The sequence below is a fragment of the Dermochelys coriacea genome, chromosome 9, assembly GCF_009764565.3.
Source record: "Dermochelys coriacea isolate rDerCor1 chromosome 9, rDerCor1.pri.v4, whole genome shotgun sequence".
In the NCBI taxonomy this organism is placed as follows: Eukaryota; Metazoa; Chordata; order Testudines; family Dermochelyidae; genus Dermochelys; species Dermochelys coriacea.
In genome coordinates this window covers 24321930-24335755 of record NC_050076.1, presented here as the reverse complement: position 1 = coordinate 24335755, position 13826 = coordinate 24321930, and the positions used below count along the sequence as shown (strand labels likewise).

The following is a 13826-nucleotide window of genomic DNA, read 5'->3' as shown; positions in this document are numbered from 1 at the left end:
GGGTGTGCGAGGACTGCCAGCTTGGGGCCTCTGAAGGATGCACAATGTTCCTGAAGGAAAGGACAAAACCTATGAAAGAGGGTTCAAAATGCTGTAGTTTATAACAACGTTGTTGTGTAAAAGCATTTCATCCAACATAAGAGCTCCTTCTTAGAGAACTTACCTAAAAGTTTGCATGAGTACTGACGGGTTTTGTTCTTGTTTTAAACTGTTCCTTTAAGATTCCCTTAATTTGAAAGGTTCAGAGCTCTTACCTTCAATAATACACTGATCTGGGCTAGGAATTTTCTTCCCAATCTCCATGCCATATGCTTTCACTTTACTAAGATTTTCCTTTAAGTGCAAGTAGAGCTTATCCTGATATTCCACCAGATTTTTTATTGTCTCTGTACTTCCTTCATGGCAGTTTTCTTCAACAAATTCTGGCAAATTTTCTAATTCTGTACATTTGATACTTGGGTGTGAAACTGAAGAATTTTCCAGCTGCGATTCTTCAGTGTGTGGACTAAGAGGTAATTTGTCATTTTCTTGGCTAGGATACATTTCTGTGAAAGAAATGCCAGCTGCTATGTCTCCATTGTCCATGTCTTGTCCATTGTCTGAATTCATCCCCTTTGTACGGCTTGCGTGCAAAGCTAGACTTTTGGACCTGCAATGCAAATAAAGGGACAGACAAATGGTTTGTGATAGAGGTAAGATGGGCTGCACCATGCTGAAGAATCAGATAACAAGATTTCTGGCCAAATTCTGCTCTCAGTTACATCTGTGCAGCTGCTTTGGTGCAATTCAGAGCAGAATTTGGGCCTAAATATCCTGTTGGTGGGAAAATACGAATAGCTTTTAATAAACCTGTATTTCAAAAACAGGTACTCAGAACCCAAATCAAACCACAACTGTAGTAAGTGAAAGAAGTCAGACAACAATATCTATATATCAAAACATATGCACATTAGAGAATGCACCAGTATATCTCAGTATCCAGTCTATCAATCACATTATAAAATTATACCATCCAGCAGTGGTTCAAGCAAATCTGGAGTTCTCTCCAAAATCCTTCAGCTGGGCCACCTTTGCCACAAGCCCCAACATTCAGGAACTGGTTCTCCACTCTCTTGTGTAGTCATTTGCACCAGAGTAAATGAGGTATAAAATTCTACTACTGATGTGAGTGAAGAATTCTGATTTGGCAGCATTTTACACTCTGAACAGTTGTATGAGTGCAAAGGTGGAAGGCAATGGAGAATCAAGCCCTCAATGGGCATCTTTCTACACCACTCCTTCCCCAACACGGGAAACTTTAGTCCTCAAAGGGGAACAGGGATACAGGAAATGCGCACACAACTGGTATATGTGTCTCCAGAAAGAATTAGGAGAAAAGTGGACATAGGTTCCCTGTTAAACAGGAGGAGGATGGAACCTATGACAGAGCCCAGAAGAGGAGATGTCCAAATTCCCCAAAGGCTCAAGTTATAATCACAGAACTCTAAGTCAGTATGAAATGGGTCATGCTCCACCCATGCAACATTGCAGCATGAGCAATAAACATCCCACTAGAACTGGTGGGGCCTGCATGTCCTAGACATACATCCTATTTGCAAGTTCTTTGGGCTGTGCTTGGTCCCAACACGCAAAGGGTCTAGTCAGAATCAAGCTTAACTTGTCACAAAGTATCAGTCCAGAGTAATTGAGGGCATAATCTGACCCCAAATATTGATACAAATATATTATCTAAACTAGTTAGAGTTGCTACTATTAGTATTCAAGGGAGTTCTTTGATTATTCATTTTTAGAGCAGTAGTTCTCAGCCTTTCCAGACTACTGTACCCTTTTCAAGAAGTGGATTTGTCTTGTGTACCCCAAGTTTCACCTCACTTGCTTAAAAGTCAGACATAAAAATAGTGTCACAGCACACTAATACTGAAAAATGGCTTACTTTCTCACTTTTACCATGTAATTATAAAATAAATTGCAACCCCCCAGATTGAGAAACACTAATATAGTATATAGAGCAGTATAAACAAGTCATTGTCTGTATGAAATTTTAGTTTGTACTGACTTTGCAAGTCTTTTCATGTAGCCTTTTGTAAAACTAGACAAATATCTAGATGAGTTGATGTACCCCCCTGGAATACCTCTGCATACCCTCAGGGATATGCATACCCCTGGTGGAGAACCACTGCTCTAGAGTGTTCTGTAAACAAACATGTTCCTCTTCCTTCTCTCTTGTCATGTTAGGGCTCGTTAAATACGTAGTTAGAAAGATCTTATCCAACTCTGAGACAACCTGACAAGAGATCTGGTTAGAATTAGACTCATGGTGCCCACAGGTATACTATAATTGAACTATTCCCTTAATATTTGGATAAACCTTTATTGAAAGACTGATATGCATGAAAGTCACTCATGCATTTTACAGAATCATACCTGTTAAATCTCATATCCTTCCTTTCTTCTTTAGAAATCTGGCCTAAACTATATCTACGCACAGAGCCAGGAGTATTGTTGTCAACATTTATTTTTTCTTCAAAAGCCTGTATTTTAACTTGAAGCTTTTCATCCTCTTCATTTTCATTCATAACAGATTTTAAATCATCCAACTGTACAGGAGATTCTGTTTCAGCATCATTTTCTGTCCTTAAGAAGAAAAAATCAGGGGTTTAACACAGTCATACTTTGCCCAAGATGACACTGACAGCGTCCCTCTTACTTTGAGCCACATACTGTATCTGGTAAAATAATTGTGAATTTCTTAGAACTTGATTAATTGTTTTCGGAAACAGCTTTCAGCTCAATATCTATGTCAAAAGGATTAGAAACATTAAATATCTATGACAACACTAGATTAGAAATAGCATGCAATATATCTGCAAAGGTAAAAACAACGCTTCCTCTTGATATGGCCTCAACCACATTCCCATCAGCAAACCTCTCAGGGAAATGTTTTTCAGTTGAATTTAGGCCAGTCCTACAAAGCTATTAAACAACCATTTATTACAGCATACTTATAAACCAACAGTAGAGCTCACAGTGGAGCCTGTGAATGTTTGTGGTTTTACAAAATTGTACATATACTTTCTCCTGAATAATTGTAGTCTGAATAAGAAAAGCATATTTCAAAACTCAGCACTTGGGAAGAAACTGATTTAGAGAAAGTTTTAAGTAATCTGACTCGCGTTCAGCAAAAGAAACCCCAGAATACTTAAAATGGTCTTATTTAGAACTCTGTGCAGCTCAAGTTTCTATTTAATAGAACAAAATGGTTAGAAATTTACCTCATCATTAAAATTTTCAAGCACAGAGTTTGGTAAACTCATGTGCAATAATAAATTTGGATTTAAAGCACCAGTTAACAGGAATTTATCACTCTTAAAAATATAGGACCTAATTCTGCCCTCAAACACACCTGTGAACCTCATTGATTTCACAGCACTGATGAAAATGATTGTCTCAATGATGACACTATCGTATCATTAGTGATGAATTCTGTCTGCAGTTGATTTCAGTGCAGTTACATAGTGGTAGCTAACGGTAGAATAATCTGCACCTGCCAAATTGCCCTGGTATGGAGGGAGCCCCTTGAAAGCAGGTCATGGTATCCAGTCCTAAATGGATCTACTTTCTAACCCCCTATCAATGAGGGTCACAGAGGAGCTGCAGCTGTTATTCCAGCTCCTAGGCTAGTGTAGCAGCAGTGGACAGGTGATAATGCAGCTATGCAGCCCTTCCAGCAGCTGTGGGGAAGGATTTCATTCATCCAAACAGGAGATTCTTGCCTAAAGTCTGATTTCTTAGACCAAAATTTTCAAACCTCAGTGCTAGGCACTTGGATCCATACTGAAGCCCCTAAAAGAAGGGGCCTGATCTTCAAAGATACTGTTCACCTGCAGCTCTCATTGCCTGTGATAAGAGCTGAGGGCACAGAACCTCTGAATATCAGGCCACTTTTTACAAAAGCCAAAATATGGAATTAGGCGCCTACCTACAGCCACTGTAGTTTGAACATTTTGAGCTTTTGTTTTTATGCAGCAGCGAGGAAACTGAATTTATTATAATCAATCATGTTTACTCCAGCAGTGCCTAATGGCCAGCCAAGAATGGGGGCCGATTGTGCTAGGCTCTGCACAAACCCAGAGTAGTAGATGGTCCTTGCCCTGAAGATCTTACAATCTGAATAGACCAGACAGACATCGGGTGGGGGAAGAGGTAGACCACACGAGCAAAGCGAACAGTGTGATGGCAGCAAGTGGTATATTAGTTGCATAGTTGTGTGTGTGTGTGTGTGTGTGTGTTCATTCTTAGGTGGGGATAAACTGGAAAGGGAGGTGAAGGGGACAGGGCAGGGAAGAAGAGGGTAAGAGAGACAGGTGTGCAGTGAAGCAGAGGTAAAAAGACTGTGAGGGAAGGGGTGGATTGGAGCAAACAGCCAATCAGCACAGGATGAAGAAAGTCCAGTTAACTTTATAGGAAGTTCTCTGAATGCCCAGTGGTCCCTTCCTTGACCGCTCCTGTTCCTACCAGCTGGAGTCTGTGGCTGGCTCATCTATGCAGTTTTTTCCCCAAAGCCTGATGGGAGGGGGAGGTCATAGCAGTCCTAGAGAGAGAGAGTGTAAGGTGGGGAATGAGACAACAAAACCATGGGAGTAGTATGTACAGTAATTCATAGAGGGATGAGTTACCACCTTTTACAAGCTCAGAACATACCTATGCCATACTTTAGCCTCTTATGTGTAATATTTAAAGATTTCTTAATATCAGAACCCTCTCACAGGGTTAAAGAGTGGAATGTCAGTATTTTTAACTCTATTCACACATTTAAACATATCATACTTTGAATTTTTTTTGTGATCTCTTTTTTCTTTTTTAAAAAATGAGTGTCCAAGTGGATAAATTTTTAAATATAAAATAGATAGGTGTCTGGAATGTCACGGATGAGAGTTAAAATGCAATGTTGACAAATATAGCAGAATCTTGCAAATTCACATTCAAGACTGGAAGGCCTATTGAGAATTTCCAAATATTGCAAATTATTTAACAGAAGCAACCAAGTATACTGAATCACAAAATTTAATTTTTCATTTGTTTTGATATAGGCAGTTTAGTTTTTTTTTTTATGTAGGCAATAGGTCCTGATATAGTAATAAATGTTCTGGAGACCATTTTGTAAATGTAATGAAGTCTTAGCAATAAGGAACCTTACTACAGATTTGACTATAAAATCTTTGCAGAGATGTAGGACAAGACTTAATCTCAGCTATTGTTATCTCTCTAATATATGTATCAATGGTATGCCCATTACCATGTGAACTATGTTCTAATAAAATTATATATAGCAAACCCCAGTTCACTGGGATTTTGGAGTGGGGTATTTGATGGAGCGATCAGGTTTGTGGATTAGAGGAATGTGAACGAGCAAGGCTCTACAGAATTCTGAAATAAGACCAGATTCTGAATAAACTGAGTTTGGTTTGTTTTCACCCCTCCCCACTTGGGACGTAATCCAAAACCCACTGAACTCAATGGGAGTCTTTCCATTGACTTGAATGGACATTGGATCACTCTCTCAGAGGAAATGTTATCATAGTGTTTCTTTCATGAAAACATTTGGTTCCATTTGTCAGATGTAAACCAACAGTGACTTTGTTAAAAACATGGTTCATTATAACTCAGAAGTCCACAAATCAACAGCTTGGCTCAAACTCAACTAGCCCGCCAATACCAGGCTCCTGGAACTTTCAGGATAGCTGATTCTATTCTTAATGAACAAAACAAAATACTCATCTCTTGGGATATCCTTGGGGGGTAGGCCTCATTATCTCTCTTATGTAAGCCCAAGCTCACTGCAGTAACAATGTCACCTTTTGACATGAAGCCATTCTTAACAAGCAGAAAAGATGTAACCAACATGAAATACTTCACTGAGCCTACATACTGTGCATGGCTGAAAGACAGGCAGGCTGTTCTCCTGGCTCCTCCAGTCAAACAACAATAAAATTAACAATTGTGTAAAATCTTGGCAAAATGATTGAATACATTACTGACACTGCTGGAGTTGGCCCCACTTACCCCAAAGCTGAATTTGGCCCAGACTGTTTTCAGGAGACAAGAGACGTAGAAATATCCAAGGAAGTATATAGAACATGTTTGCAGGTGGCACCATATTCCATATTACTGAATTACTTTTCAACCTTCTATGATGAGGTGTCAAAATATTATACAGGTAACCAGATGATCATAAGAATATTTTTATTTCTATACAACCTCCCCAACCAGCTGCTGAGAATGTGATGCAGCACAATCCAAATACCTTTCTGAAATCACACAAAGGGTGGGATTTTCAAAAGTGTGCCATGCTGGCCTACCTCTACTCCCGCTGCAGTCGTATGGGAGGATCAGGTTTCACTACCAAGGCTCCCCAAGCAAAGACATAATCGCCTCCTGAACTAAGAAGCAATGGTAGAATCTCTATAAGACAGGTCAAATGTAAGCATAGGTAAGTAGCAGAGCAATGTTCAAAGATATTGAATAGAGTCAGGATCTACAGCCTTAAAGGCTTCAAAAATACAGTATCACCTTACTATCACTTTCCACCTTAGAGGTAGCTAAAGTAAAGACATTCTGTAAGTAGGCAGGCACAATCTGTTAATGATTTCTCAAATCATTATGAACAAGCTGTGTGTGAGCAATGGAAATGCCCTGCTATAAGTGCTGCTTCATGTCTTGCTAAGGGAGAATTATTAGAATCAAACTTTACTGTCACTAGAACATGAGTTTTATCCAGTCAAACTTCATGACCCATATTGTTTCCAAAGCAGATAGCAATGTCACCCTACTATACCATATCATCATATGAATTTCTTAAATACAGCTACAATCCTCTACACCATAACAAATGTTGCTTTTAAGATGGATAAATGGAAGAGAAAATGAAAGGCATATGGATTGTAAATGACACCATATGCCAGACTTTGCTTCTCCAATAAAAAGAAGGAATAATTTCATCCAGCCACTATATAAAAATAAACAACAAAGAGCAGTCTGGCTTGCATGCTTACTTTGTTGTTCCCAGGAATGGTGGTTGGGAAGCTTCATTAGATTCTGTATTTTCTCTTTTTTAAATTGACCATGACAGACTTCTAAGTTGGATCAGCACACATTAACATTCTACATTCACTTTTAAAAGTTATCTCTGGGGGTAAATGACTTGCCTCTCTGTGATAGTAGGTGGCAATGCTAATAGACCATCATATGATTTTAATGATACTCTCCATCAAATGCATGTAAAATTCCTCATGTCAAATGATTCCAAGCCAACAATTACTTAGAAATTTGTCTTTCCTTATGGAAACATACGATTCCAAAAGGAATGGGTTATTGTTCATGCACACAGATAAAAAGTCTATTTTTCTTTCACAGCACAAATACTCTGAATTGTTACTCTTGTTTAAGAAAAACTTTCTGCAATTAAGTAGTTACAGTAGTTCTGGAGCTACTGGTATATTTCAACATTCAGGGCCTGATTCTGATCTCACTTACACTAGTACAAATCAGTGCTAAATCCAATGAAGTCAGTGGAGTTACACCGTGTAAAGTACTTTAACTTTGTTCCTAATTTTTGGTCTACTTTTCTTCTTCCCCCTCATCTATCTGATGTTGTTGTCCTTGGATAAGCCTCTGAAATATAAAACCACGGAGTAACGTAAGTTTTTTAAAGTTCTGCATTCGATTAAGATCTTTGTTTTATTCTATGATATCTTATAGCTATGTTTTTAAAGGGGTATCAACTCCGCCTCTAATTTGGCACCTATAATTGTGTAAGGCATAGCACAAAGAACTGCAGGTGCATATGGCAACATTTACAACCTGATCCACAGCCCAGTGAAGTCAAGGGGACTTCAATGGAAAGTGCACCAAGCCCTGGGACAGCTAATTGTGATTCAGTGTGCATTCAGTCAAGGAGCTAGATGTTTACGTACTTTCAGAAATAGAAGCTCTTTTATTCTAAAATGAGGCCCTTGCTGAGCATTTACAAAGTGCAGCCTGATGCTTTATTATCCTTTTATTCCTTTATTTATTATTATCCTATTCCTTTATCGTTATTTATTCTCTACATTGTGGACTGAAGGCCAAATTCTGCCCTATATTGAAAAGGATTAAATCCTGAACAACTCTACTGAAGCCCTATGGCAACTTCGTGATTTGCCCTGGGTCTGCATTGGTGTAACATAATATTTGGCACTGAGTCCACGTGGTCACTTTTGAAATGTTAAAACTTTGTTTTTTCAATTTTTTATATGCTCTGGTGAGGGTCAAACACACATACACAAGCAAATATTAGAAAAGCAATATATGTGTCTCTCTCTCACTCTCCCCAGGGGTTTCTTCCACTCAGCAAAGTGCGTTCTTTCAGTTTAGAATTTTGTGGGAAAAGATTGGAAAATATTTCATTGACATTTTAATGAAAAATGTCTCCTGCTTTTCAACCAATTGTACCAGACATGGAATAGGGTAGGAATATCATAACATTTCAGTGAGTGGAATACTTTTGAGCCTTCCTGGTATTACTAACTTATCAAGTAAACAAGCATGATCTAGATCAATAATTATTAAACTCTGCTATCAGACAGTTTGTGAAGCCTCCCCTCCTTCTACTGCTTCATTATAATTCCCATAATACAAATGACAACGGGCATTATTATTCCCCTTTAGTTATTCTTGGATTACTTTCCAACACATGCATGTTATTTCACATGGACTTACTTTCTATTCCCAGTTGTATTCTCCAGTGACTTTAATAAACTCTTTGCAAGAGCGAGCGCCAAGACTTTTAAAGGTGTTTAGGCGTTGCTGAACTCAGCACTGCAATGCCTGAGGATTCTAAAACCCATTTTCAAAAGCGATTTAGGCACTTAGGAGCCTCTATCCCATCAATGTCAATGAGATTTAGGCTCCTAAATGCCTAAATCGCTTTTGAAAATGAGCTTTAGGATCCTCAATCAGTTAGGCATTGCAATACTGAGCACAGCAGCAACCCCTAAATACCTTTACAAATCTGGGCCTCAGATCTATTTTTTGACCAAGCATTTATCACCAGGTGAGTTGCATAAATTTCTCACAGCTTTCCTTAAAAATGATTCAGTTCCATGGGGCTCCTCTCTTTTTTTCACTATTTAACTCTCTCCAGAATGCCAATTAATTGCTTCTTGAATGACCCCAACATTTTGGTTTCCACTCATCATCATGCCTCCGAGGCCATTCCTCACATTTATGAGCTTGATGACATCTGTGTTGAATTTTATCATAGAAGTAGTTTCCCCTTCTGTCCTCTTGACCTGTCACATTCCACATAATGGTATTTATACAGCTCTCAGTAAAAATAGCAGCTAGTACCTTCGCTGTAAACTACACTAAATATCATTTGAACTCTCCTCAGTGGGACAAATACTGGAACAGTCAAAGTACTTTGTTACGAGGTGTATTAGAAAGAGGTTAGTGGAGCCGGTAGTGGAGAGTTAGAAAAACTTATTTAGACATTTGAAAATACTTTCTCCCTATTTATTTTGTCCATTTGGCAGATACTAACTTGTGGGGAAAGGGGCAATTTCAGTAACTGTTCCTGTAGGCTTTTCTGGTTATCTTTTGGACTAAACTCAGTTGATAAAACATACCACCTCACTTTTAACCAGAACTTTTGGTTAAATGAAGCTTAGTTACATCCCCTGGCAGGGCCAGATTAAGGCAGCCCCAGCTCAGGTGTCACCAATACAGCGATGTCTGCCTCAGTCTGAAGCAATAGCTCTAAGAGGTGTAAACTTCCCCAGGCATCTCAATTGGATATTTACTCTAAGACCCACTACTCTGGGGTACCACTCAAGCAGAGGGCTCTATGAGGTAGGAAGGCAAGGGGTCCCAAAACCCAAGCTGATAAAGATAAACTGCTGGGGTAAATGCTAGAAGAACCCCTTGTTGCCACCACCATCTCTTTAGGGAAAAGAATGAACTTCTACTGCCACTCCTGGTGTGTGCGTGGGGGGGGGGGTGAGGGACCCCACATCACTATCTCAGTCTGTTTGGAGAGAAGAGAGCTCCTGTGCCACCACCTCTTCAAAAGAGGGCAGGGCTAAGACACAGAGCCCCGTACCATGTCTGTGCCTCTGGCCCCAGCTTGCCTTAATCTGGCCCTGTCTCCTGGACTTGCACTGTCCCTCTTCACAGTGTTCTGGGTTCCCCAACCCCAGTAGATCAATAAGAAACTACAAGCAACTTCTCCAGAGCTAACCAGCAGGCTTCACAGGCCCTACTCCAGATTCTCCAAAGTCAGCTGGCTTCAAAGGCTTCACTCTGAGCCCCCAGAACCAGAGCATAGTGAAAATAAGGCAAACTGGCTTCAGAGACTGGCTGGCTTTAAAGGGTCTGTGCCACATTCACCCTGCCCTGTCCCTGGAAGATTCCAGCCAGCAGGTCATGAAGAAACAGACCACTGATGGTTATTCGTTACTGTGTTCTAGGTTTGGGGGACCCAAAGAACAGACTTAGGATCTAGGGGTGAAATCCTGGCTCCATTGAAGTCACTGGCAAAATGCCCCATTAATTTCAGTGAAGGCAGGATTTCACTCCTAGATGTCAGGAGTGAGATCCCTTAAAATCAGGAGAGGTGGTAAGCAGGTTTTGAGGATTGCACATGAGGTTGATGGGACCCAGACTACAGACTTCAGAACCTGCTGAGGCAGCTCCCCCAGTGTTCTGGAGGCTTGAGACCTCCCCGGAGACAGGGCTGCCCCCTAGTGCTTTTTGCGGTATTATTGTAGCTACGTTTGTCCCATTTAAACCCAAGAAAACAAAAAAAATCCAGTTCTTTAACTTTGAGAGGGAACCCGACCGGAAGATTGGTCAGCAATGCTGTTGGAAGCATATGGTAAGAATTTTACCTTAAACCAAGCATAGTTTGTAAAGTTTTAGCAGTAGAAAGCATTTTATCTTTATTTTTCTTGTAACCATTTCTGATTTTAATGCCTTAATACTTGTACTCACTTAAAACCTATTTTTTGTAGTTAAATACACTTTTTTTGTTCTTTAATCAAAATTAATCCAGTGTCATGAACTGTGTGAGTAACTCCATTTAAGAAGGCAAGTTGTTGTATATTATTCTCTTACAGGGACAATGGACCTTTGTTATCTGAACTGTTCAGGAGAGGGTTGGACAGTGTAATACAGAATACACATTTCTGGAGGGAAAGTCCAGGTCTGGGAGTGTGTTGGGGTTGCCCTGCATGTGGTAACTGAGGCTGGTAGAAGCCAGAATGTGATTGAGTGTCTGTGTACAGCTGCAGCCTGCCAGCATGCTCCAGAGTGTGATGTACATGGTGGAAGGCTGTTTGTGAGCAGCCCAGGTGGGAGCTACAGCAGCAAGGCATTGTAAGGCACCCAAGGTTCAGGGCAGAGGTGACACAGACCTTCTCTGGTGTGGATTGCACCCCAAAAGGTCATAGGGAGCTAATATCTTTTACTGGACCAACTTCTGTTGGTGAAAGAGACACACTTTTGAGCTACACGAGTGCTTTTGTTTATCATCTTAGACCAAAAGGGCTAGATTGTGACTAGCCCTGCGAGACCTCATTTTGTCCCTCAGATGCCGTGATAAGATGGGAGATGTTATAAGAGAACTCTGTCTGTACAGATGTGAAGAGTTACTAGCTAAGGTGCCAATAGAAGGCATTCATGAATATGTAGCATAGTTTCTAGGTTTTGTAGGATAGATCAAACTTGTTGGTTTCCACTGCAAATGTCTTCCTTTGTGGTGCTCTTTACATCAGCTCTTCATATGGTGCAGGGGTTGATCCCATTACACACTCTCTGAATCCAGGGCTGTGAGGCAAGGGCTAACATCAGTAGAGATGTATTTATTAATCAGGTGATCTTGTTAGCTAGTCTACCTAAGAAAGGGTGAGGAGGAATGAGGGAAGGGTCATGGAGTCCCCCCCACCCCCTCTCCAGTGACCAGTGATGCTAAGATGGCATTGGAAGAGCACAGGTTGCCCGCTTGCAAATCCTGCATCCTGGCCTGTGCTCCCTCAGCACTCATGGTGATGCATCTGCAAGCTAAGGTCAAAGAGTCACAGTTCAGCCCTTTCAGCCAACCAGCCTCAGCATGCATCAGCCTCCCTGACTGATTTCAGCCAAGCTCTGGAAATGGAGTTACTTCTGGTAACTGCTTTGCCTAGAGAAAACAAAGCACCTTTTTTTGTGACCCGCAGAAATAGCAGTAGCTGTTTCTGATTTGATTTCTCTATGATGGAAAGGTGAGGGACAGTACTGTAGGTCATGTTTTGTGCATTAAATCCTTCCTAGTGTCCCTTTCATCAAAGTATACGAAATGGGGAGCACTGCTCTCAGTCTGTGAGCAACAAGTGAAGAGAAGGTGTGTAGCTGGTTTGTTTTTTGTTTTAAAAGCTGGACATATTGAATCATGTAAAACAGTCCAACAACTGTGCAGAGCTAATCACTGGGCCATTTAAAAAAATTGCTGGATGCATCAAATTATGTAAAATAAGAATGGTCACATTGGGTCAGACCAATGATCCATCTAGCCCAATATCCTGTCTTCTGACAGTGGCAAACACCAGGAGCTTGAGAAGGAATGAACAGAACAGGGCAGTTATTGAGTGATACATCTCCTGTTGTCCACTCCCAGCTTCTGGCAGTCAGCGATTAGGGACAACCAGAGCATGGGGTTGCATCCCTGACCATCTTGGCTATTAGCCATTGATGGACCTATCCTCCATGAACTTATCTAATTCTTTCTTGAACCCTGTTATAGTTTTGGCCTTCACAGTGTCCCCTGGCAATGAGTTCCACAGGTTGACTCTCTGTTGTGGGAAGAACTACTTCATTTCTTTGTTTTAAACCTGCTGCCTGTTAATTTCACTGGGTGAATCCTGGGTCTCGTGTTATGTGAAGGAGTAAATAACACTTCCTTATTCCGATTCTCCACACCAGTCATGATTTTATAGACCTCTATCATATCCTGAGATGTTTCCTGGGATGACCATTTTAGTATGAGATACTATGACCTGTGGCACTATATTCAGAATGCAAACTTCAGTAGACACGTCCAAGACAGTTAGACGCCAAAAATCCAGCTACAGGTAACGTTAACTTAGTTTCTCAGGAAGAAGAGTTTTTTTTAAACTTTTGCATTATCCAATTACAGCACCCAATGAGTGTAACTACATTTTCTAGGTCCTTCTCAACCTTCTCCCTTAGTCTCTTCTCCTAGACTTGGATACAATATAGGGTGACCAGATGTCCCAATTTTATCGGGACAGTCCTGATATTTGGGGCTTTTTTTTATATAGGCTCCTATTACCTCCCACCCCCTGTTCCGATTATTCACACTTGCTGTCTGGTCACCTTAATACCATACCATTTCCACATAACTCCTGAAATCTAGAATAACCCTCTCTTCTCAGGTGCCAAGCAACCTCTTGCTAGTCTATTCAGATTATTATACTGAGCCCAGCACCTTGGTATCCAAACACTTTCCAGCAGTGCACTAAGTAATATGATTAGCTACAAATCACACCTAAAACACACTTTCATCTTTCAACACTGATCTCTGCTTTGGTGCTGTCCATCTCTATTTCTGCATTTGATCTTGTAAGCTGCACATTGTTAGATTGTAAGCTTCTATGGGTAGGGATATTGTCTATTATATTACATGTTTGTCAAACATTCTGTACACCTGTAAGGCTCTTGAAATGAAATAATCCAGTGGCCAATTCATGTGTGTTGATACAAACCTTATGCCTTTCTCTTCTGTTGATGTCCCC

The 13826-nt window shown here is 40.5% G+C and overlaps 1 protein-coding gene across 5 annotated transcripts in view; it reads right to left on the bottom strand.

The window, feature by feature from the left end:
* VEPH1 (ventricular zone expressed PH domain containing 1) overlaps positions 1-13826 on the bottom strand; it is a 152265-nt gene that overhangs the window by 66446 nt on the left and 71993 nt on the right. For all 5 annotated transcript variants that reach the window (XR_005295024.2, XM_038417300.2, XM_043492363.1 and 2 more), the window contains exons 8-9: positions 2425-2634; positions 255-649 (exon numbers count right to left, since the gene is read on the bottom strand). Coding sequence is in view for 4 of the 5 variants with exons in the window: in XM_038417300.2 (XP_038273228.1) it covers positions 255-649; positions 2425-2634 (605 nt within the window). In the remaining variant the exon portion in view is untranslated. The remainder of the gene's footprint in view (positions 1-254; positions 650-2424; positions 2635-13826) is intronic.